Below are 26,751 nucleotides of genomic sequence, written 5' to 3' on the forward strand. Positions count from 1 at the left end.
TAATCTTTGGGAACAACTCGTAAGTTGCCTCTATTTCTTTAGAATTCTGTGTCATTCCGGTGCATTTCTTTCAAGTCTTTTCAGTCATTTTTAATATGTGTATGAATGCTTTTGCTTGAATTTATGTATGTGTGTCATGGACATGTGTGGCACACATGGAGACCCAAAGATGCCAAAGTTGGCATTGAGCTCCCTTGAACTGAGTTTATAGGCAGTTGGGGTAAGTCATATTGTGGGTGCTAAAGACTTAAGTCTAGTTCTTCTGAGAGAAGAGCATATGCCTTCATTAACTGAGTCATCTCTTGCATTCCTACTCCTATTCATTTCTTCATAAGATATATAAGGTACTGAATTAGGATCTGCATCATTCATTGTTCAGCCATACAAAAGTTGCAGAGGCATTTATTTAACTATATGACATTGATAAATAGATACATGCATACATACATACCAAAAGTAGAGATTTATTTTGGAATAAATTTCCTTGGAACTGAAACCACAAACAAGAGAATTTATCAACTACACTCATAAGAATTAATCAGGTTTTGTTTTTCAGCAGAAAGTTTCCTTGTGCTTTTTATTCTTATTTTTATTTTTAAAACATAGTATCCATTGGAGGCAACACAGAAAATAACTAGACTTTAACATGTATTATCAGAATTTAATGATTTGATATATTGAGCAGAGAAATAGGTTTAATACATACTCAAATATCTATACAAATAAAACCTTATTTCAACAAATTACAGACTTCTATCACAGCCTAGAATATGAATGATGCTCAAAAAGAAACTGGATAATAACTAAAATTTTGGGAGTTATGTCAGTCCTACAGCTTTTATCAACATCTCCTTTGCAAAATACATATGTAGGTCATAAGACCATCAAATCACCCCACCTGTAGTGGCGCATGCCTGTAATCCCAGCGTTCTGGGGGCAGAGGCAGGTGGATTTCTGAGTTAGGGGCCAGCCTGGTCTACAGAGTGAGTTCCAGGACAGCCAGGGCTACACAGAGAAACCCTGTATAGAAAAAACAAAATCAAAAAAACCAAAAAAAAAAAAAACCCATCAAATCAGTGAATAGTAATAAATGTAGTTTCCAAAAGTTAGAAGGAAATGAATTACATATGTGAGATTATATAGTAAAACACCAGCATAAATCTAAGCATATTAAGTCTCAAAATAGGTACACATATATTTATAGTTCATAATGAGAAGAAAAATGATATAGTAGAAATCCTGTTGAGCTTGGGGAAATATAAGCAGGAGAAAGAAGAGAAGGTAATGAAAAAGAATGAGCAACTCATTGGAGACAGGGCTCTGGGACGTGCCACTGGTTTGATTAAACTGTGATTCTCTTCAAGGTTTTCTTCACAGCAATTTTTACATCTTTGTTCTGGAGACTGTAAATGAGAGGATTCAGCATGGGCACAAGACATGTATAAAACACTGTGAGAAATTTTCCCTGGCCCACAGTCTCAGCAGAAGATGGCTTGACATAAGCAAGCAGCCCAGATCCATAAAAAAGACTAACAGTAATGATGTGGGACCCACAAGTGCCCAAGGCTTTGGACCAACCCTTACCTGAAGACATATGAAGGATATTGAAAAGGATCAGAGCATAAGAGATTAAGATGAGGAGACTACATAAAATGATAGCTGTACCCACCACAGCAGAGCTCACAAGCTCATTGACATAGATGTTACTGCAGGAGATCCAAAGGAGAGGGAAGATGTCACACATGTAGTGGTTGATGAGGTTGCTATTGCAAAATTTTAGCCTAAACATTAAGCCTGTGAGGATCATGGCACTAGCAAAACCCATCAAATATGACATAAACATCAGAAGACAACAGATCCTAGGTAACATGATAGCCTTGTACAGTAAAGGCTTACAGATGGCCACGTAGCGATCATAGGCCATGGCTGTCAGCACATAACTCTCAGAGTTCACAAAGAAGCAGAAGAAAAACAGCTGAGTCATACATCCTTTGAAGGATATGATGTTCTTCTCTAAAAAAAACTTCATCAACATTTTGGGGGTAAAGACAAATGAGTAACAAAAATCAATAAAGGACAGATTGAAGATGAAAAAGTACATAGGGGTATGAAGGTTCGAATTCAAGAAAATGAGACTCATTAAGCTTAAGTTTCCCACCATTGTGGCTGTGTAGTTCAGCAAAAACAGAGCAAACAGGGGCAACTGGAGTTCAGGTTGGTCTGTCAGTCCCATAAGAATAAATTCAGACACTGAAGAATCATTTTCTGTAGCCATTTGCTTCATGGATAGCCTCTGTAAGAATATAAGGTTATATTACCAAGCAATTTATCTTTGACTCCAGAGGGATAAGCTTAAATTATTGGCTTTTAAATTATTGGCTTTTAATTAGTGTCAAAGGGGCATACAGCAAATCATACAAAGATCTGCAACTATTCATGTCAACTCTGTGGAGCCCTTATTTCCTCTCTATCCTCATAAAAAATGTGTGTATCTATGCAGAAGGCATGCATTTTTAATGTAGTTCCATCCCTTTCCTTATTGGTTACTATTTACTGACAATTAAAACTGAAGAGAGTAATGCATAAGGACATTTATGCAGCATTCATAATTTTCATAAATTTCAGTTTCAATATACATAGTCAGGACAAGGAAAGTTTTGTGCTTACCTTTGTTCACCTGGAGCGTCTTTGCTCTTTGGATTTCTTAGAACCTTTCTCCTTACTGTACTGAGAGGACCAATCATTCAATAATTTAAAAAAAAAGTTGTAGGTATCAACAAACATATGTTTATGAATTCCAAGCAGAGGTACACATGGAATTTCTGTTTGAAATTTTCTCCACAAATTTCATTTCACATACACAAATTAAATAGCAATCTTATGTAAGTCTCTAAAACTTTGTCTCAGTCAAATAAGAATATGTATTCCAAAGCCAAGAATTCTGAGAAAATTCATTAGGATTGCAAGAAATTATTCTCTTCTTTATGATTTTCTCTCTATTGGATGTGTGTCTGGAGAGTCTTAATTAGTAAATTGTGCTTGCATTCAGTGCCATTTCAGTGAAAGGGGAAATTAGATTCAGTGCCATTTCAGAACTAACATTGGATCTTTGGAGATTCAAAGTTCTAGTCAATTTGTTACTTCCCTCAAGGGATACCTAATCCCTTTGTCAGAGTTATGAGTGCTCCTCTTTGTCTTTTTCCTCCGTGCTTTGTGTATTAGTGAGGTTTCTCTAGAGTCACAGAACTTACAGATATTCTCTATATAACTAAGGACATTTATTATGATGACTTACAGTCTGTAGTGTAACTCCCCAACTATGGTCAGCTGTGAATGGGAAGTCAAGACATCTAGTAATTGCTCAGTCCCACAAGTCTAGTAGATTATAAGAGATGTGCTGGCAATAAATTCAAGAAGGCAAAGAAGAAAAAAATCTTCATTCTTCCAACGTCCTTATGTAGGTCTCCAACAGAAGCCTAGGCCTAGATTAAAGGTATGTACCACCACTCCTGTATTTGGGACTTGTTTTAGCCCAGGTTAGCCTTGAACTCAGAGTCTCCTGGAATTCATAGCTAGTATGCCTCAAGGTCTCCATGCCAAGACCTAGGTCAGAAACATATATCTCCCAACCTCAAAAGTTGGATCATAGGTTAGCCTTCCAATTCTAGATTGTCGTTCATTCCTAATATACTCACATTGATAGCTTGGAATAACCATTACAATCCTCCCTTGTCAACTTGCCACAAATAGTATCTCATGTCAAAGTGAAATAATAACAAGGTCACAAATATGGCTAAGATGATATAACTATTCCTCTTAACAATCACAAATGGATTTGTAAATTTACAATGGGCCAATGTGCTTTGGGAACACTCTTTTAGTATCTCAACTTAAATACCAATTGGTGTTAAAGAAATTGGAAGAAAGCACAAATAGCTATACAAATGTGTTCTTAACAAAACAAAGCAGGAACGTTCACATTACTTTATAATTCTCCTTTCTGCAACTGATTACATGGCCTTACACCGATAATTATAGCTACCTTCTTTTACTGCCCATTCTGTATTTCCTCCATACTCTGCAAGCACCTCAGCAGGTCTTGGCTCTTTTCCTAGAGAAGTAGTACATACTTTCATTCCTGAAGGGTCTGTGTCCTTTGTCATCCTTCTTGGCTTGGGCTGTTGTAATTTCCCATTGACTTTAATCACAGCACATGTTAATACTAAGAGATGCCTAAGAAATCTCCTGTACTCAAAACATAATCTTTCTTACCTCATGGAGAGGCAATCCAATTTCCCCCTGTTAATATGGATCTATCACCCCTCCAAACACTTTTATTCCTTTGTTAGCCTGTTTCTTTAAGAGCTTTGCAAGCCCAAAATGACCGGGGGGGGGTGTATCTTCTCTTCCAGTTCAGTAGAATGCTTGTTGTGGCTTCTGGTAGGACCACTCCTGCTCTATAACCAAACTTCTAGGCCAGCAGAACCTAGGATTGTGGGGACAGGAAGTAAAACTTTTCTAGAGGGTCGCTAGGGGTGATAGTAAGTGGACACTTTTCCATCCCTTGATTCCTGGACCCATGAATCCTGACTATGGGAGAAACTGTACCAAATATCAGATGCTGTTTCAAAGCATATACTACCTTATGAAGAACTTTACCCCTGCCCTCCATGATGCTGCCACCTATTGACTCTGTAACTTTATCTTCAAAAAGCCATTCCATCTTTTTACCAGACCAGCTGCTTCAGGATGATGGGGAACATGGTAAAACCAGTGGATTTCATGATTATAGGGCCCACTGTCTCACTTCTCTAACTGTGAATTGAGTTTCTTAGACAGAAGCAATCATGGATGGAATATCATGAGGATAGATAAGGTATTCTGTAAGTTGACAGATGGTGGTTTATACAGAAGCATTACATGCAACAAAGGAAAATCCATAATCAGAATTAGTATCTACTATAGTAAGAACAAAACATTGTCCTTTCCATGGAAGAAGTAGTCCAGTGTAGTGAGCCTGCCACCAGGTTGCTGGCTGGCTACCTAGAGGAATGGTGCCATATTTGGGGCTCAGTTTTGGTTTCTGCTGTTGGCTTCAGCTGAAGCCACCTTTTGTTGATCATTCATATGGGACACATATATCTTCATATACTTTTGCCCATTTGGAAAGATCTGTCCAAATACGGTTTCCCCATATGTCTTTCTCACCCATTTTCCAATTGTGATCTTTCCAAGTTCCTGACTGTCTAGACAAGATATTGTCTACAGTCCATTAATCAGTGAACAATCAGACATCTGGCCATTTCTTCATCCAAACAAACTGTAATACCATATATACTGCCCCAAGTTCTGCCTACTGTGAAGATTATCCTTCACCTGTATCTTTCAGGGTTTTCCCAGAAAGGGGTTGTAATGCTGCAACTGTCTACTTCTAGGTGGTGCCTGCATAATATTTAAAGCCATCAGTAAACCAGATCCTAGTCTTCTCTTCTTCAGTCAACTGGTCATAGGGAACACCCCATGAGGCTATAGGTGCATACTTAGGAGCAAATGTCATTGTAAGAGGAGTAGAAGTCATAGACATTTGAGCTACTTCTTCATGTAACTTGCTGTGTCTTCAGTACCTGCTCGGACACAATCACATATATACTACTTCCATTTGATAATAGACTGCTGATGTGCATGTCCTACTTTATGACTGGGAGGGTCTGATAATACCCAGCTCATGATGGGCAGTTCAAGTCTCATGGTAATTTTGTGTCCTATTGTCAATCATTAAATTTCCACTAAGGTCCAATAGCAGACTAAGAGCTATTCTTCAAAGGGAGAGTAATTGTCTGCTGATGATGGTAGAGCTTTGCTCCAAAATCCCAAAGGTGTCTTCTGTGATTCACCTACAGGGGCTTGCCAGAGGCTCCAAAGAGTATCTCTATTTGCCACTAACACTTCAAGTACCATTGGGTCTGCTGGATCATATGGTCCAAGTGGTAGTGCAGCCTGCACAGTAGCCTAGACCTGTTGAAGAGCCTTCTTCTTTCCCAGGACCCATACAAAGCTAGCAGCTTTCCAAGTCGCTTGGTAAAGGAGCCTGAGTAACACACCCAAGTGAGGAATGTATCTCCAGAATCCAAATAGACCTCCCAAACATTGTGCTTTTTTCTTGGTGGTGGGGGGGGGCGGCTAGGTGCAAAAACTTATCTTTTACCTTAGAATGAATATCTGATCTGCATGCCCCACACCACTGAACTTCTAAGAATTTGACTGAGGTAGATAGTCCTTATATTTTGGTTGGATTTATTTCCCATCCTTTGATACACATATGTGTTATCAATGAGTCCAAAGTGGATGCTACTTCCTGCTCATTTGGACTAATTAGCATAATGTCATCAATGTACTGCATCAATGTGATATTTTGTGGAAGACACAGATGATCAAGATCCCTTCTAATTAAGTTATGGCACAGGGAGAGAGATATATTTATCCTTGAGGCAAAACTATAAAGGTACATTGCTGGCCTTGTCAACTGAAAGCAAATTGCTTCTGGTGGTCCTTATGGACAGGTACTGAGAAGAAGGCATTTGCTAGGTTAATAACCAGCTACAAGGAGATGTGCTAATTTACTCAAGTAACAAAACTACATCTGGTACGGCAGCTGCAATCAGAGGTACTACCAGATATAGTTTTTGATAGTCAACTGTCATTCTCCATGATCTATTTGTCTTCTGCACTTGCCAGATAGAAGAGTTAAAGGGAGATGTGGTGGGAATCATCACCCCTGTATCTTCCAAGTCCTTGACAGTGGCAATACTTTCTGCAATTGCTCCAGGAATGTGAAATTGTTTTTGATTCACTATTTTCTTTGGCAGAGACAATTCTAATGGCTTCCATTTAGACTTTCCAACCATAATAGCCCTCATTTCACAGGTTAAAGAACCAATGCGAAAATTCTGCAAATTTGTAAGTTTTTTCTATCCGAATTATACATTCTGGAATTGGAGAAATGAGCACAGGATGTGGTCAGGAATCTACTGGACCTACTGGGAGTCTGATATCAGTCAAAACTCTCAGACTCACCTTACTCCATAAGCCACTACTTACCTGGAGGGCCACATTGTTTCTTGGGATCTCCTGGGATCATTGCCAAGTCAGAACCAGTATCCAACAGACCATGGAAAATCCGATTATTTCCTTTCCTCTAGTGTATACAGTTACCTTTGTAAAAAGCAATAGGTCCCTCTCAGGAAGAACTGGAAAAAGGCTAACAGCAAAACTTTTAGGTGTCTTGTCAAGATTCTCTATCAGGAGAACCTGGCTACCCATTTATTTAAGGGATTCTGAGTCTGCAATCTGGCTCAAGTCTGGAAACTGATTCACTGGCCAAGAATGCCTTTCGCCATGATCCAATATAGTCTTTCTTTTATTTATTTTTTTTTTGAGAATTTTTCTGCTTATACAGATCAAACAGATATGCAGTAGGCTTCCTCTTTATTTCATGCCTGGAAACACCATGACTGATTAGCCAGTACCAAAGAACCATACAAGTCATGTCATTATAAATTTCACCTCTCCTGTGCTGATTATTATAAGCCAGGTCATTATAAGTTTTATTTTCAATATGCTGCCCATTATAACTTTGCCTTTGGCAATTTAATGCTGCACCTGGCCCTTGCTACCTCCAGGCCCAATTAAACCCATTGTATTTAATTCATCTAATTGAGCAGCAGAAGCATCTCCAACTCTAAGGTTTGGCACAGGAAAAGAACAAAGACAAAACTCTTCAAATTTGTTCGTGCCCCTCTCACCAATTTGTGTCTGATAGGATTCCTGAAGGACATATCTTGTGGGCCTTCCTATTATGGAGGATTAGGTTTTACACAATGAATCCACATTTTCCCTGAGCCGTAAAATCCCTTCATTAACACTAAGACAAGGGATATCAGGAATCTCCTACATTTTTATTAGTAGGCCATGTTTTGATAAATGAATTAGCCAACCACTCAAACAAACTTCTGAAACCTTATTTTTAACCATGCAAGCTTCTATCATAATCCTAGAATCTCCACCCAGAGGTTCATGTGAATAAACTCAGCCCAATTAGTTTTATGTTCCTTCCACCATCATCATTCCACACCCTAAAATTCATTCCCAAATATATTCTCCAGTATTCTGCTTGAATGAATTAGCAAACTCACTAAGCTCCTTAGTAGTGTAGTGCATTTCTTCATGGACTACACTTTCTACCTCTCCTCTAGAGGCCTGTTTTGAATTAGTCTGGTTATAAGTCTAGAAGAAACTATTGGTGGGCCTTGAAGAACATTAGTATTGTCTAGCATTTTCTTCAGAGAAAGTCACTTCTAGTTTATCAGACTCTGATGGATTAATTTCCTCATGTGAAAGGTCATTATTTCAAGAGTACGGTTAGGAGTACTACTTCCTCAGGTGATCAAAACCCTTGAAAATCTGAAGATTCGAAGTTCTCAGCTACACAGGATCTTCCCACAAATCTCCATTCCAAGTTATAGGATCCCATTCTTTGCCTATTAATGTCTTTAACTGCTGACATCTTTTGAGGTTGTGACTTGAATTTTTGATGTAATTCAGCCAACCTTATAATGACAGATTCAGTTTGATTTTCTGCAACTCAGCACTGAGTTTACTGGACAGAAGTTTCTCTTCAAGAGCTCATTTAAAAGTCTTTAGATTGTTCATTTGCATATGGAGCCATTCAATTTTATCATAGAGCTCAGTCTTTTCTTTCATCAATTTTTCCAGAGATACTAAGAGCAACAAGCCAGAAAAATCATTTCCCAATTTTTCCCCCAACTTGTAAAATTTTTAGTACACTTGGTCATCTAATTCATGGCCAATTGAAATTGGTTGATCAAGATAATCACAGGTATTTTCTCTCCTGAAACTGTCCAAGGAAGATACAATCAGAAACACAAAGGGTACATGAGTGGCAGAGCATCTGGGACACAGTCCTTCCAGTTGCCATCTGCACCCAGGAACTGGGCTGTGCCAGAGCCCTCCATGCCAGGGAAGAACTGGTCTCCCAGGGGTGGGGAGACAGGCGTGGAGGCTCATAGGTAGGTCAAGCTCCATCCAGAGATGGTGGGACTATTAATACCAGAGATAACCAGATGGCAAAAGGCAAACAAGAGAATGTTACCAACAGAAATCAAGGCAACATTGCTTCACCTGAACCCAGTTTTCCCACAACAGCAAATTCTGGATACCCAAACACACTGGAAAAGCAAGATATGGATTTCAAATCACATCTCACAGTGGTGAAAGAGGAATTTAAGAAGGACATAAATAACTCCCTTAAAGAAATACAGGAGAACACAGGTAAACAGGTAGAAGTCCTCAAATAGAAAACACAAAATATCTTAAAGAACTACAGGAAAACAGAACCAAACAGGTGAATGAATTGAACAAAATCATCCATGATCTGAAAATGGAAGTAGAAACAGCAAATAAATCACAAAGGGAGACAACTCTGTAGATAGAAAGCCTGGGAAAGGAATCAAGAATTATAGATGCAAGCATCAACAACAAAATACAAGAGACAAAAGAGAGAATCTCAGATGCAGAAGATACCATAGAAAACATTGACACAAGTAAAAAAAAAAGTGCAAAAGGCAACCCCCCCCAAAATGCAAACACACATAACCCAAAACATCCAGGGAATCCAGGACACAATAAGAAGACCAAACCTAGGGATTGTAGGTATAGAACAGAATGAAGATTTTCAGCTTACAGGGCCAGTAAATGTCTTCAACAAAATTATAGAAAAAAAACTTCTCTAACCTAAAGAAAGAGATGCCCATGGACATACAAGAAGCCTACAGAACTCCTAAGAGATTGGACCAGAAAGGAAATTCCTCTCATCACATAATAATCAAAAGACCAAATGCACTAAACAAAGAAAGAATATTAGAAGCAGTAAAGGAAAATGGTCAAGTAACATATAAAGGCATACCTATCAAAAGTACACCAGAATTTTCACCAGAGACTATGAAAGCCAGAATATCCTGGGCAAATGTCATACAGACCACAATGGAAGACAAATGTCAACCTAGGCTACTATACCCAGCAAAGCTCTTAAAAACCATAGATGGAGAAACCAAGGTATTCCATGACAAAAACAAATTTATACAATATCTATCCACAAATCCAGCCTTTCAAAGCATAATGAATGGAAAACACCAACAAAAGGATGGAAACTGCACCCTAGAAAAAGCAAGAAAATAATCTTTTAACAAACCAAACAGAAGATAGCCACATAAACATAATTTTACCTCTAATAACAAAACTGACAGGAAGCAACACTCAGTTTTCTTCAGTGTCTCTTAATACAAATGGACTCAATTCCCCAATAAAAAGACACAAACTAACAGATTAGATACCTAGACAGGTCCCAACATTTTGCTGCATACAGGAAACTCACCTCAGGTATAAAGGTGGAAACTACCTCAGAGTAAAAGGCTGGAAAGCAAGTGTCCAAGAAAAATGGCCCAAAGAAGCATTCTGGAAACCCATTCTAATATCGAATAAAAATAAAATTTCAACCTAAAATTTAAAAAAAGATAAGGAAGGACACTTCATACACATCAAAGGAAAAATCTACCAAGGTGAACTCTCAATTCTGAGTATCTATGCTCCAAATGCAAGGGCACCCACATTCATAAAAGACACTTTATTAAAGCTCAAAGCACAAATTTCAACTAACACAATAATAGTGGGAGACTTCAACATCCTACTCTCATCAATGAATAGATCATGGAAATAGAAACTAAAGAGAGACACAGTGAAATTAGCAGAATATATGAACCAAATAGTTTTTAACAGATATCTATAGAAGTTTTTATCCTAAAACAAATGAATATATCCTAATTCTCAGCACCACTAAGTACCTTCTCCAAAATTGACCACATAATTGGTCACAAAACAGACCACAACAGATATAAAAAACTGAAATAATCCCATGCATCCTACCAGATCACCATGGTCTAAGGCTGGTCTTCAATAACAACAAAAATAATAGTAAACCCACATATACATGGAAGCTGAACAAGGCTCTACTCAATGATTAATTGGTCAAGAAAGAAATAAAAAAGAAATTAAAGACTTTTCAAATTTAATGAAAATGAAAGCACAGCATATTGAAATTTATGGGACACAATGAAAATGGAGCTAAGAGGAACATTCATAGCTCTGAGTGCCTACAAAAAGAAATGGGAAAGAGCATGCACTAGCAGCTTGACAACATATCTGAAGGCTCTTGAATAAAAAGCAAGTACATAGAAGAGGAATAGACAGAAGGAAATAATCAAACTCAGGGCTGAAATCAGCCAAGTAGAAACAAACAAACAAAAAAAAACTATAGAAGAATCAAACGAATCAGGAGCTACTTCTGTGGAAAAAAAAAAACAAAACAACAAGATAGATAAACTCTTAGGTAAATTAACCATAGGGCACAGAGACATTATCCAAATCAACAAAATCAGAAATGAAAAGGGAGGCATAACAACATACAGTGATGAAATTAAAAAAAAAAATCACTACAAAAGCCTATACTCAACAAAACTGGAAAATCTAGATGAAATGAACAGTTTTCTAGACAGGTACATGGTACAAATGTTAGATCAGGATTAGATAAGCAATCTAAACTATCCAAAAACCCTTAAAGAAATAGAAGTAGTCATTAATAGTCTCCCAACCAAAAAAAGGCCCAGGACCAGATGGGTTTAATGCAGGGTTCTACCAGATCTTCAGTGAAAACCTAATACCAATACTCTTCAAACTATTCCACAAAATAGAAACAGAAGGAATACTACTCAATTTGTTCTATGAAGCCATAATTACTCTGATCCATGAACCACACAAAAAAATAAAGAGAACTTCAGGCCTATTTCCCTTATGAATATCTATGTGAAAATACTCAATAATATTCTTGCCAACCAAATCCAAGAAAACATCAAAATGATCATTCACCACAATCAAGTAGGCTTCTTCCCAGGGATGCAAGGATGGTTCAATACACAGAAATCCATCAACATAAGTCTCCACATAAACAAACTCAAAGAAAAAAAACCATATGATCATTTCACTAGATGTTGAAAAAGCATTTGACAAAATGCAACACCCCTTCATAAAAAAAGTTTTGGAAAGATCATGAATTCAAGGCCCATACCTAAACATAGTAAAAGCATTACACAGAAAACCAGTAGCCGACATCAAACTAAATGGAGAGAAACTTGAAGCAACCACACTGAAATCAGAGTCTAGACAAGGCTGTCTATTCTCTCAAAATAGTACTCGATGTCCTAGCAAGAGCAATTAGACAACAAGAGGAGGTCAAATGGGTACAAATTGGAAAGGAATAAGTCAAAATACGACAGTATACTTAAAGACCCCAAAAACTCCTAAACCTGATAAAGAACTTCTTCGGCAAAGTGGCTGGATATAAATTTAACTCAAACAAATCAGTAGCCTTGCTCTACTAAAAAGGTAAAATGGCTGAGAATGAAAGTAGGGAAATGACACCCTTCACAATAGTCACAAATAATAATAAAAAAAAACTGCCTTGATTTGACTCTAACCAAACAAGTGAAAGATCTGTATGACAAGAACTTCAAGTCTCTGAAGAAAGAAATTGAAGATCTCAGAAGATGAAAAGATCTCCCATGCTCATGGATTGGCAGGGTTAATATAGTACAAATGGCCATCTTGCCTAAAGCAATCTACAGATTCAATGCAATCTCCATCAAAATTCCAAATCAATTCTTCTTAGAGTTAAAAAGAGCAATTTTCAATTTCATTAAGAATAACAAAAAAAGCAAAATAGTGAAAACTATTCTTAACAATAAAAGAACTTCTGGTAGAATCACCATCCCTGATGTCAAGCTATAATGCAGAGCAATTGTGATAAAAACTGCATGATATTGGTACTGTGACAGGCAGGTAGACCAATGGAAAAGAACTGAAGATCCAGAAATGAACCCACACACCTAAGGTCACTTGATCTTTGACAAAGGAACTAATACCATCCAGGTGAAAAATGACAGAATTTTCAACAAATGTGCTGGTCCAACTGACAGTCAACATGTAGAAAAATGCAAATTGATCCATTCTCATCTCCCTATACAAAGTTCAAGTTCAAGTGGATCAAGGACCTCCACATAAAATCAGACACACTGAATCTAATAAAAGAGAAAATGGAGAAGAGCCTCAAGCACATTGCCACAGAGAAAAATTTCCTTAACAGAACCCCAATAGCTTATTCTCTAATATCAAGAATTGACAAGTGGGACCTCATAAAATTGCAAAGTTTCTATAAGGCAAAGAACACTGTCAATAGGACAAAATGGCAACCAACAGATTGGAAATTTTTTTTTTACCAATCCTACATCTGATAAAGGGGCTAATATCCAATACATACAGGGAATTCAAGAAGATAGACTCCGCAGAACCAAACAAACCTATTAAAAATGGGGTACTGAGAGAAATAAGGAATTCTTAGCTGAGGAAGACAGAATGACAGAGAAGTACCTAAAGAAATGTTCAATATCCATAATAATCATAGAAATGCAAATCAAACAACACTGAGATTCCACCTCACAACAATAAGAATGGCGAAGGTCAAAAATTCAGGGGACAGTAGATGGTGGTGAGGATGTAGAGAAAAAGGAGCACTCCTCCATTGTTGGTGAGATGGCAATCTGGTACAATGACTCTGGAAATCAGTTTGGTGATTCCTCAGGAAATTTGACATACTACTACTTGAGTACACAGCTCTATCAATCCTGGACATACACCCAGAAGATGCTCCAACAGGTTATATATTAGGTCACAAGCTCCCCTATGCTCATAGACGCTTTATTTATAATAGCCAGAATCTGGAAAGAACCCAGATGTCCTTCAACAGAGGAATGGATACAGAAAATGTGGTACATTTATACAATGAAATACTACTCAGCTATTAAAAACAATGAATTTCTGAAATTCTTATGCAAATGGATGGAACTAGAAAATATCATCCTAAGTGAGGTAATACAATCTCAAAAGAACATATACAATATCCATTCACTGATAAGTGGCTATTAGCCCAGAAGCTTGGAATGCCCAAGTTATAATTCGAAGACCAAAGGAACGTCAAGGAGAAGGAAGACCAAAGTATGGATACTTTGGTCCTTCTTAGAAGGGGGACAAAAATACCCATGGAAGGAGATACAAAGTGTGGAGTAGAGACTGAAGGAAAGACTATTCAGAGACTGCCCCACCTGAGGTTCCATCCCATATACAGTCACCAACCCCAGACACTATTGTGGATTTCAACAAGCATTTCCTAACAAGAGCCTAATATAGCTGTCTCCTGAGAGGCTCTGCCACTACCTGACAAATGCAGAGGTGGGTGCTCTCAGCCAACCATTGCACTGAGTACAAGTTCCCCAATGGAGGAGCTAGAGAAAAGACCCAAGGAGCTGAAGGAACTTATAGCTTCATAGGAGGAAGAACAATATGAACCAACCAGTAGCTCCCAACCAGAGTTCCCAGGAGCTACCAACCAAAGTGTACACCTGGAGGGACCCATGGCTTCAGTTGCATACGTAGCAGAGGATGGCCTTGTTGGACATCAAAGGAAGGAGAGCCCTTGGTCCTGAGAACTCTCTATATCCCAGTATAGGGGAATGCCAGGACAGGGAAGCAGGAGTGACTGTGGGTGCAGGAATGGGATAGGGTGTTTTCAGAGGGGAAACAAGGAAAGGGGATAACATTTCAAATGTAAATAAAGAAAATATCCAATAAAAAAAGAATGGAGATCAAAATACCCATAGGAAGAGATTCAGAGACAATGTGTGGAGCAGAGATTGAAGGAAAGATCATTTAGAGACTATCCCACCTGGGCATCCATCCCATATAGAGTTACCAAACCCAGACACTATTGTGGATGCCAAGAAGTGCTAGCTGACAGGAGTCTGATATAAATGTCTCTTGAGAGGCTCAGCCAGTGCCTGAAAATACAGAAGTTGATACTCACAGACAACCAATGAACTGAACACAGGGTACTCAATGGAGGAGCTAGAGAAAGGACCAAAGGAGCTGAAGGGGTTTGTAGCTCCATTAGAGTAACAAGACTATGAACCAAGCAGTACCCCTGAGGTCCCAGGGACCAACAAAAGAGTACACATTGAGGGAACCCATGGCTTAAGTTACATATGTAGCAGAGGATGGTATTTTCAGACATCAATGTGAGGATGGGTCATTGGTCCTGTGAAGGCTCGATGACCCAGTGTAGGGGAATACCATGTCAGGGAAGTGGGTAGATTGGTAAGCCAGGAAGATTGGTAAACCAGGAAGAGGGGATGGGATAGGGGATTTTCTGAGGAGAATTGTGGAAAGTGGATAACATTTTAAATGTAAATATAGCAAATAACTATGTTCATAGCAGCCCTATTTATAATTGCCAGATGCTGGAAAGAACCCAGGTATCCCTCAACAGAAGAGTGGATACAAAAAATGTGGTATATCTACACAATGGAGTACTATTTAGCCATTAGAAACAATGAATTCATGAAATTCTTAGGCAAATGGATGGAGCTAGAGAACATCATACTAAGTGAGGTAACCCAGACTCAAAAGGTGAATCATGGTATGCACTCACTAATAAGTGGTTATTAACCTAGAAAACTGGAATACCCAAAACATAATCCACACATCAAATGAGATACAAGAAGAAAGCAGGAGTGGTCCCTGGTTCTGGAAAGACTCAGTGAAACAGTATTTGGCAAAACCAGAACGGGGAACTGGGAAGGGGTGGGAGGGAGGACAGGGGAAGAGAAGGGGGCTTACGGGACTTTCGGGGAGGGGGGGGCTAGAAAAGGGGAAATCATTTGAAATGTAAATAAATTATATCGAATAAAAAAATATATAGCAAATATCTAATTAAAAAAGATAATAAAATGCATTAGCTTCTTTAAGTTTGAAATATATTTTCCACCACGGGCCTTCAATATTTTCTGAACTCTCAGGAGAGAAAGTTTCTTGAGAGGTTTCAGTAGTTGAAGGTGCTGGTGAATTATTAAACCAACTCCAGTTTCTTTTTTTTTTTTTTCCTCACTTCCAGAAGATCCTGCTATACCACTCCTGGGCATATACCCAGAAGACTCCCATGTAATAAGGATACATGTTCTACTATGTTCATAGCAGCCCTATTTGTAATTGCCAGATGCTGGAAAGAACCCAGGTATCCCTCAACAGAAGAGTGGATGCAAAAAATGTGGTATATCTACACAATGGAGTACTATTCAGCCATTGGAAACAATGAATTCATGAAATTCTTAGCCAACTCCAGTTTCTTAAAGATCCTTATACTTCTGCTACTCTTGAACCAATCCCAGTGCCAAATACTGTATTAGTCGGGGTTCTCTAGAGTCACAGAACTTATGGATATTCTCTATAGAGCAAGCATATTTGTTATGATGATTTACAGTCTGTAGTCTAGCTCCCCAACAATGGGCAGCTATGAACGGGAAGTCCAAAGATCTAGTAGCTGCTCAGCCCTACAAGGCTACTAGATTCTAACAGATGTGCTGGCAAAGTAAATTCATGAAGGCAAAGAAGAGTAAATCTTCATTCTTCCAATGTCCTTATGCAGGTCTCCAGCAGAAGCTGTGTCACAAATTAAATGTATGTACCAGCACATCTGAATCTGGGACTTGTTTTGTCCCAGGCTGACCTTGATCTTAGAGATATCCTTGCCTTAGTTTCCTGGGATTCATAGCTGCTATGCCTCAAGATCTACATATCAAAATTCACATCAGAAACTTTAATCGCCCAACATCAATATCTGGATCACAGGTGAACCTTCCATTTCTGTATTGTAGTTCATTCCAGATGTAGTCAAGTTGACAACCAGGAATAGCCATTACAGTTTGTAAAACTCCATAAGGAGCGTGTCCAGGAACATCCTCATCTGTTAACATTCACAGCTTTTCTATGGACACCTCTAATTGCAAGAATACACACCAAATCATTGGTTTCACATTATACAAATAAGTTCTACAAAGCTTTTGAAAGGATTTTTGATTTTTTTAAATAGTCTCTCAAATCAGCCTAAGTTTATACTCACTCCTCTTCTTCCTATTTAGGAAAGGATATTCACCAACCCCACATCTGATAGAGGGCTAATATCCAATATATACAAAGAACTCAAGAAGTTATAACCCAGGGAACCAAATAACCCTATTACAAAATGGGGTACAGATCTTAACAAAGAATTTTCACATGAAGAAATTCGGATGGCCGAGAGGCACCTTAAGAAGTGCTCAACACCATTAGTCATTAGGGAAATGCAGATCAAAACAACCCTGAGATTTCACCTTACACCAGTCAGAATGGCTAAGGTCAAAAACTCAGGAGACAGCAGGTGTTGGCGAGAACGCGGAGAAAGAGGAACACTCCTGCACTGCTGGTGGGGCTGTAAGATGGTACAACCACTGTGGAAATCAGTCTGGAGGTTCCTAGAAAACTGGACATGAGACTTCCAGAGGACCCTGCTATACCATTCCTGGGCATATACCCAAAGGATTACCCGGCATGCAATAAAGACACATGCTCCATTATGTTCATAGCAGCATTATTTATAATAGCCAGAAGCTGGAAAGAACCCAGATGGCCCTCAAAGGAGGAATGGACACAGAAAATGTGGTATATTTACACAATGGAATACTACTCAGCAATTAGAAACAATGAATTCACAAAATTTTTAGGCAAATGGTTTGATCTGGAAAATATCATCCTAAGTGATGTAACCCAATCACAAAAGAATACACATGGAATGCAATCTCTGATAAGTGGATATTAATTAGCCCAGAAGCCCTGAATACCCAAGGCACAAATTGCATAACAAATGACTCCCATGAAGAAGTATGGAGAGGGTCCTGATCCTGGAAAGGATTGATCTAGCATGGGAAGGGAATATAAGGACAGAGAAAAAGGAGGGAGGTGATTGGAGAAGGGATGGAGAGAAGAAGGTATATGGGACATATAGGGAGCGGGGATCCGGGAAAGGGGAAATCATTTGGAATGTAAACAAAGAATATAAAAAATAAAATATTAAAAAAAGAAAGTATACATTTTCTTGACCCTTGATTTATATATATATATATATATGCATATTGTATGCATGCATGTAAAATAGAAAAATAGGGGTGCTTGAGTTTTGAACTAATGGTAAAGTTCTTGCTTATATACGTCTTTTAGGGCTAATTATGTAAAATCGATAATGAAATTAAACAAAATGATATCTCACTGCTGTTATGAAGATGGTACACATAATGTATGTAAAATGTATTAAACATAAGAATAGACACTGGGTAAATGTTTTATTTTCCTGTTTCATTTTGTTGTTCAGATTCAGCAGTGTTCTAAACTGGTCAGTTCTCAATGAAATACACTTTTATTGTGGTGCAGTTGCCCTGTGTAGAAAAGAAAATAAACAGCATGCTTGGCTCCTAAATCTATGCCAGTCTCTCCTCCCCACCACCCACACATGTCAGTTGGAGACAATAAAATGCCTTTGACAGTATCGAATATGTTATAGATACCAGTAGAGATCAGAAAGTGAGACTCCGAAGTATAATGTTTTGACATAGCAATACATTAAATTAAACACAAGAAGAGTGACGAATAAGTGTCAACAACAACGATGTGTGTTTCAGATTAGTTAAGAGTGAAAATGAAGGAGAAGATAAATTGAGATATAACACTGCTGACTTCTGTCAGAAAGTAACAATTTCTCAGCCAATTATTTGTTATCATTTACATTCCCCTGAGAAATGACTGAAATTTTCTAATATTTTTAGTGTTCTATTATTTGCAATATTCCCATATGGTATGGTTTCTTATTTTAAATTTTAGGAAATTATTATTAATATTTTCTTGTTTTATTTTTCAAGTTTGAATTCTTTTTGTAATTCTTGGAATACTTACTAGTTAATTTTTTATTTATTTATTTTTATTATATATTTTCTTTATTTACATTTCAAATGTTTTCCCCTTTCCTAATTTCAATTGAAATGCCATTAAATGTAACCCCAATAACTGAATTTTACTGAAAATATTTTGCATCTTTTCTTTGTCTTTTGTCTCAAAATTATTTTGTAAAATAATATTTTATCCTATGAAAGTTTCATTCATTTATACAGGGTATATCCTTGTATATATTGATATATATCGATCCAATACTATTGATCTCCAACTACACTTAATTTTCTCAGTTATTCTTGCTTCCAGTTTTATGTCTTTTATTTATGTACTTTTATTGTTTTAATAATCCCTGAATCCACTTAATGCTGCACATATGTATACTAGTATGTTAGGTATCCACTAAGGCATTAGGAACCAATTAGTGGTCACTCGTAAATAAAAGCATGCGTTTTCCCTTCAATAGCCATAGACTGTCAATAATTCATCAGATAAATGTGTGACATCAGGGGCACATCTTCTATCCCAAACACACACAGAAATGAAAATAATCACTTACATTTTATTTATTGTAGTAAAGAGCAACAGATAACAAAAATACTTGTGAAAATTTTTCACAAATATATCCTGCTTGTTTAATGGCAACAATATAACAAATTTGATATCATAGATATATAAAGAACAGTTCACTAAAACTTATTTTCAGACTAATAGCCAAAGAGTTCTAACAATACTTTAAATTAAATATCCTATTTCATGATTTATGTCACGAGAACGATGTTTAGTAATTATCTTAGGACAGAATAAAAGTGATAGTTTTTCCCCTGACTTCAAATAGTTTTTACTTTTCACCTAATTCTTGTTCATATCATTTCCACATTTTTATACTGCAGATGTGGGTGGATTTGTGTTCATGCACAGACTAGCCATGGTGCATGTGTAAAAAACAAAAGTGAGATGTCTCTTTCAACTATCTGGCAAGTTGCATTACCTACGAAGCCATTTCTCAGGGCACATTAATGTTAGAAAGGTCAAATAGAAAGGCAGAAAAATAATATATGCTTGTCACACATCGAGGCCCAACGAAGGCATTGAGACCCCTTGAACTGCAGTTACAAACAGCTGTGGTGAGCGACAATGTGGGTGCTGAAGACTAAACCTGGGTCTTCTGCGAGAAGAACATTTTTATTCACTAAGCAATCTCTTCTATTCCTGCCCCTATTCATCTTTTCATAAGATACAAAAGGTTCTAAATTGGATCTGTTATCATTTGTTATGTCCTTACAAATGTCACAGTGGCATATATTTAAACACACAAGATAGACAGACAGATAGATAGATAGATAGATAGATAGATAGATAGATAGATAGATAGATGCATAGATAGATAAATAGATAAGCAGAAGTAGAGATTTATTTTGGAATAAATCCCTTTTGAATTTGAATTGAAACCACAAACAAAACCATCTATCAACTATATCCCTAAGCATTAAGAAGGTTTTGTTTTCCAGAAGTAACCTTATCTGTTTTATTTTTACTTATTATTACTTTTATTTTTATTTTTGCTTTTGTTTTTACAGCATAGTATCTATTTGAGGCAACACAGAAAATACACTAGACATTAACATCTATTATCATAATTGAAAGATTTGAGAAATTTGCCAGAGAAATTGTCCTAATGCATAATCAAATATCTATAAGATTGAAACCTTATTTTAACAAATTATAGACATCCATCATAGCTTTGAAGTAAAATTCCTCAAAAAGAGTTGGGATAATAACTAAAATTTTGGGAGTTATTCCAAGCCTACAATTTTTCTCATAATTTTTTTATTAAATATATCTGTAGATCATAATACCATCAAATAAGAGAATAGTTATAAATATAGTTTCCAAAAGTTAGAAAGAAAGGAATTACTAAGAATATATATATATGTGAGATTACATAGCACAACACCTGTATAAATCTAAGCATATTAAGTCCCAAAACAGGTACACACATATTTACAATTCATAATGAGAAGAAAAATGATATAATCGATATCATTCTGACTTTGTGGAAATGTAAGGAGAAGCAGAAAGAACAAAGGATAGATAATGAAAAAGACACAGAAATCCACTGAGGACAGGGCTCTGTAAAGCACCACTGGTTCAGTTAACTTGTGATTCTCTTCAAGGTTTTCTTCACAGCAACTTTGACATCTTTGTTCTGGAGACTGTAAATGAGAGGATTCAACATGGGCACCAGAAATGTATAAAACACTGAGAAAAATTTTCCATGGCCCACAGTCTCAGCAGATGGTGGCTTGACATAAGCAAGGAGCCCAGATCCATAGAAGAGGCTAACAGTAATGATGTGCGACCCACAGGTTCCCACGGCTTTGGACCAACCCTTACCTGAGGACATATGAAGGATATTGAAAAGGATCATAGCATAAGAGATTAAGATAAGAAGGCAGCATAAAATGATACCTATACCCACCACAGCAGAGCTCACAAGCTCATTGACATAGGTGTCACTGCAGGAGATCCGAATGACAGGGAAGATGTCACACATATAGTGATTGATGATGTAGTTATTACAAAAGTTGAGCCTAAACATTAAACCTGTGAGGATCATGGCACTAGCAAACCCTATCAAATATGAAACAAACATCAGAAGACAACAGATCCTAGGTACCATGATAGCCTTGTACAGTAAAGGCTTGCAGATGGCCACATAGCGATCATAGGCCATGGCTGTCAGCACATAACTCTCAGAGTTCACAAAGAAGCAGAAGAAGAACAGCTGAGTCATGCATCCTCTGAGGGAGATTGTGTTCTGCTCTAAAAAGAAGCTCATCAGCATTTTGGGGGTAAAGACATATGAATAACAGAAGTCAATGAAGGACAGATTGAAGATGAAAAAGTACATGGGGGTGTGAAGGTTTGCATTCAAGAAAATGAGACTCATTAAGCTCAAGTTTCCCATCACAGTGGCTGTGTTGTTCATCAAGAACAGAAAAAATAAGGGCAGCTGGAGCTCAGGTTGGTCTGTCAGTCCCATAAGAATAAATTCAGACACAAAAGAGCGATTTTCAATCATTATTTACTTCGTGTGTAACATCGTTTGGGTTGAAGATACATATAGCAAGTCATAGAAAGATTCACAGGAACTCATTTTATTTTCTCAGGAACTCATTTTAATTTTTCAGGATCCTCTATTTCCTTTTTATACTCACTGTAATATATCTATCCAGAAAGTATGCAAATAAACATCTGAATTAGTTATAGAAATTTCATCTCTTTCCTGTGTCTTTACTACCAATTAAAACCTGAAAAGAGCAATACACAAGAACTTTTATGCAGTGTTTATAATTTACATACCTTCAGGTTTGAAGATACAATGCCAAGTCGAAGATGATTTTATGCATGCCTTTCTTCTCCCGAAGCCTTCTTTCATTTTGTAACTCTTAGAGCCTCCCTGTATTCAGTACTGAGAGGATCAAATATTCAATAATAAAGAAAATTATGGATAGCACCACAAATTTGGTTATGAACTTCTAGAAGACTTTCATTTGAAATTCTTGGCAAATGTATTTTTCATAGACACAAAATAAAATAGCAAAATTGCTTAAGTCTCCAAAGCATTGCCTTACTCAAATGAGAATATCTAATTTGAGGCCAAGATTAGTGAGAAAAATCATTACCACCACAAACAGTTATCCTCTTCTTTATGACTACGTCTCTGCTGGATGTGTGCCTAGAGATAGTGAGCTTGTGTCTGTATTCGTTGCTACAGAACTAATATTTGGATCTTTTAAGATTCAAAAGTTTTAGTGAATTTTGATTTCCCACTAGGAATCCCTAGTTCCTTTTATAGAGTTGTGAGCTTTCCTCTTTGTCTTTCTCCCTTATGCTTTTCAGAACTCTACAAGAAGAGTGTCTAGGGACATGCTCATCTGCCATTTGTAATTTTCCTATGGGTATCTTTGCAGTTATGTACATTAGACTAGTTGTTTAATACTGTACAAAAATAAATTCTACAGAGAAGTTGAAAAGATAGAAGCAATCTCTCAAATCAGCCTGAGTTTATACTCACTTCTCCACATAAGCTCTGATTATTTATAATTATATCATCATATTCTTAAGTATGCCTATAAATCAGACTCAGAAAAAGGAGAGTAACATGAGTTGTAGACTCACTGTAAATTTCTCCCTTATAAAAGTTTGTTGGGATTCATGCTGTAAAAATAATAAAATTACTAAATAAAATTTTAGGGATATTTTGTTGTGGTTTTGATATAAAGATTAGCACATTATGTGTTAAAACTGCGTTTGGCGGCACAATATCTAGGCAAAAGACTACCCTCCATCCTGTTATAATAGACCTCCCTATCCATACCCCAAGTTATTGCTTCCTACATTTCATTGTTCCTTCTAGGATGCTCTTATCTCAAATTGCTAAGCCCACATAGCCACATTGTTACTGCTCAACTAACTCGGCTCAGCTCAACTAACTCATCCTTTCTCCTCTCCTGCAATTCTTCATCAATTCCATGGCTGTTACTTGCTCCTTCTCCCAAGATCACTAAACCTTAACCCCACCTGTTTCTTCTGCCCAGCTATTAGCTGTTGGCAACTTTATTCATCGGTCAGAATTAACTTGAGGACAGAGTCTCAAGGGCTACTTGGGTCTTCAGGTAAATCACTTATCATTACAATAGAGATTAAAGGACAAAATCTGAACAGTAGACTCTTCATATTCATATCCTCTATTGTTAGAGATCTTAGCACATGTCCCACTCATGAATTCCTGGGAGTTTCTATCATCCTAGGTTTCTAGCTTATCCCAGAGATTCCTGTTCTCTCTCCCTTCTACTTCTCACTTAATACCTCTTGCTCCTCTCCCTAACCCTTCTGTCAAACAATTCTCTCCCTGTAAACACCCCTGATGTATATTGCAATTCCCCTTCTCTTTGAGATTCACACATGCTCCCATGGGCCCTCCTTGTTACTTATTTTATTCTGGGGAATGTAGCATTGATAGCCTATATTAGCACTTACCATCTTTGTCTTTCTGGATCTAGATTACTTCAATCAGGATGATAATTTCTTGTCCCATCCATTTGCCTGCAAGTTTAATTATGTCCTTGATTTTAACACTTAAGTAATGTTGCATAGTGTATATGTACCACATTTTCATTATCCATTTTTTAGTTAAGGGGCTTCAGTGCCTCAGGAGAGCAGATCTCTTCCCAAAGGGCAGTGTGGCAACTCTTATGACAGAAGCTCTCAGATGATGGAGTAGTTCTTTAACACCTTTAATGCGGATAAGATTCTTGTATACAATTTTGGAGTGGTTCAGTGTCTGACAGTGTACTTCCCATTGGTTTGGTTTTAGAGCTTGGGGAAACCTTATTTGTATGTGGGAGGGCTTGGTGCTGCTCCTATGTGACTAGTGGCCTGTGGGAGGCTGTTGTTGCAACTGAGGCCCAAGGGGCATAGACAAAAACCTGCTGTCCCTTTGCAGGCAACAAGCACCTGCTGGGCATGCCCTGGGGTTCAAAGCCAGAGCTCTCCCTGGGAACAAGCTGTCTGTGCACAGCTTAGCACCCCACAGATATTCATGCTCTACCTTTTAGTTAAGGGTTTATCTTTTTATTTTCTCAAAGAGCCAACTATTGGTATTGTTGATTCTTTATATTGTTCTCTTTGTTTCTAATTTATTGATTTTTGGCCTGAGATTGATAATTTTTTTATCTACTGATATTGGCTATATTTGTTTCTTTTTGTTCTAGAGCATTCAGGTATGATGTTTAGATACTATTATAAGATCTCTCCATTTTCTTTATGATGTCATTTAGTGTTATGAAGTTTCTTCTTTGCACTGCCTTCATTATATCCTATTAGTATGAGAAACCAATGAACTCAATTAAATTTGGAGCATAGAACAAACAGACAATTCACGAAAGAAGTCCTTGAATTGTACAGAAGCTCTTAAAAAAATACTAAACATCCTTACTCATCAAGGAAATATAAAACAAAATGACCCTGAATTTGAAATTTACTCCAGTCAGAAAGACCAAGACCAACAGCTAAAGGGACACCACATGCTGTAGAGGGTGTGGAAAAAGAGGATCACTACGCCATTGCTGATGGGAGTACAAACTTGTACAACCACTCTGGAAATTTGGCAGTTTCTCAGAAAATTGGAAATAGTTCTATCTGAAGAGCCAGCTATACTGCTCCTGGGCATATACACAAAAGATGTTCTACCATACCACAAGGACACATATTCTACTATGTTCATAGCAGTTTTATTCATAATAGCCAGAAACCGGAAACTACCCAAGTGTTCCTCAACCAAAAACTGGATTCAGAAAATGTGGTTCATTTACACAATGGAATACTAAAGAGCTATTAAAAACAAGGGTATCACAAATTTTGCAAGCAAGTGGACGGAACTAGAAAATAATATCCTGAGTGATGTAGCCCATATCTAAAAGGACAGTCATGGTATTTTCTCACTGGTAAATTTATGGCTGGAATAAAGCCCTGACAGATATGTAGCAGACCCAAAGACCCATAGAAATTAAACAAGAAGGAAGGCCAGAACAAAGATGCTTGAATCATAATAAGAAGGGGAAACAAAATATTCAAAGGAGGCAGAGGGAGGTAAGGAGGGAGAGGGTAGAGGGAGTGGAATGGGCAGGCAGAAATAGGTGTGTGGTGTAGCAGGAGGGAGGCTCAGAAGACCAAGAGAATTAATGGAATTTGGCAGTTGTGGAGGAGGAGAAAATCTTTAGGAAGTTCCAGAAACCTGGGATAGGAGAAGATCCCAGGAATCAATACAGGAGACCTTAGCCAAAATGCCTAACAGTAGGGACATGGAATCTGAAGAAGCTACTTCTGGTCGCCAGGCACACCCTCAGTAGTGAGATAGGGCCATCAAGCCACCCACAAAAATTTTGACCCAAAATTTATCCTGTCTAAAAAGAAATGCAGAATTGGAGCAAATAGATACTTAAAGAAAGACCAGCCAATAAACATCCTAACTTGAAACCCATCCTATGGGCAAGCAAATATCCCTTTTACTATTAATGATACTCTGTTATGCTTGCTAACATAACAGGAGCCTAGAAAAACTGTCATTTGAGAGATTCTACCCAGCAGGAGACTGGAATAGATGTAGACACCCATAGCCAAACATTAAATGGAGGTTGGGCATACTTATAGAAGAGCTGACAAAAGGACTGAATGCACTGAAATGGGGGAAACCCCAAGACCACAGAAGACCAACAAAGTCAACTAACCTGATCCCTGAGAGCTACCAGAGACTGCATAAACAACCAAAGCACATGCAAGGGCTGGAACGAGGCTCCTACTGATATGTAGCAGATATGCAGCTGAGTCCATGGTAACCTTGTATGCGCTCAAGTGGAGAGGATGCAACTAATCTGGCAGAATCTTGATGTTCCAAGGTAGAAGTATACCCAGGGTTGCTCTACCCTCTCAGAGAAGAGGAGGATGGAGTTTTGGGAGGAATCTGTGAAGGAGAGACTGGAAGGAACTGGGATGAACTAGGAGGGGGACCAACATTAGGGATGTAAATAAATAAGTGAATGAATGAATGAGTAAATAAATAAAATTACTGAAAATTAATATACAGAAAAATATTCATTTTCTCTTTAAAGGCCTCTATTATCTTCAGAAAATTATATTTAAGTTTATTTTCTAGAGTTTTGTCTGTGTTAGGATTCCCAGAGTGTACTGTAGTGA

At 37.6% G+C, this 26,751-nt stretch overlaps 2 protein-coding genes across 2 annotated transcripts; both read right to left on the minus strand.

Annotated features, from left to right (window-relative positions):
- Positions 1-1,342: 1,342 nt before the first annotated feature.
- On the minus strand, positions 1,343-2,284 carry LOC127690071 (olfactory receptor 143-like). The gene has a single exon (XM_052189626.1). It carries the CDS (start codon positions 2,282-2,284, stop codon positions 1,343-1,345), a length of 942 nt encoding a protein of 313 aa, XP_052045586.1.
- Positions 2,285-21,145: 18,861 nt separating this feature from the next.
- LOC127690072 (olfactory receptor 143-like) lies at positions 21,146-22,075 on the minus strand. The gene has a single exon (XM_052189627.1). The coding sequence runs from the start codon at positions 22,073-22,075 to the stop codon at positions 21,146-21,148; it is 930 nt and encodes a 309-aa protein (XP_052045587.1).
- Positions 22,076-26,751: the final 4,676 nt, after the last annotated feature.

Source organism: Apodemus sylvaticus, chromosome 7 (genome assembly GCF_947179515.1).
Source record: "Apodemus sylvaticus chromosome 7, mApoSyl1.1, whole genome shotgun sequence".
Taxonomy (NCBI): Eukaryota; Metazoa; Chordata; class Mammalia; order Rodentia; family Muridae; genus Apodemus; species Apodemus sylvaticus.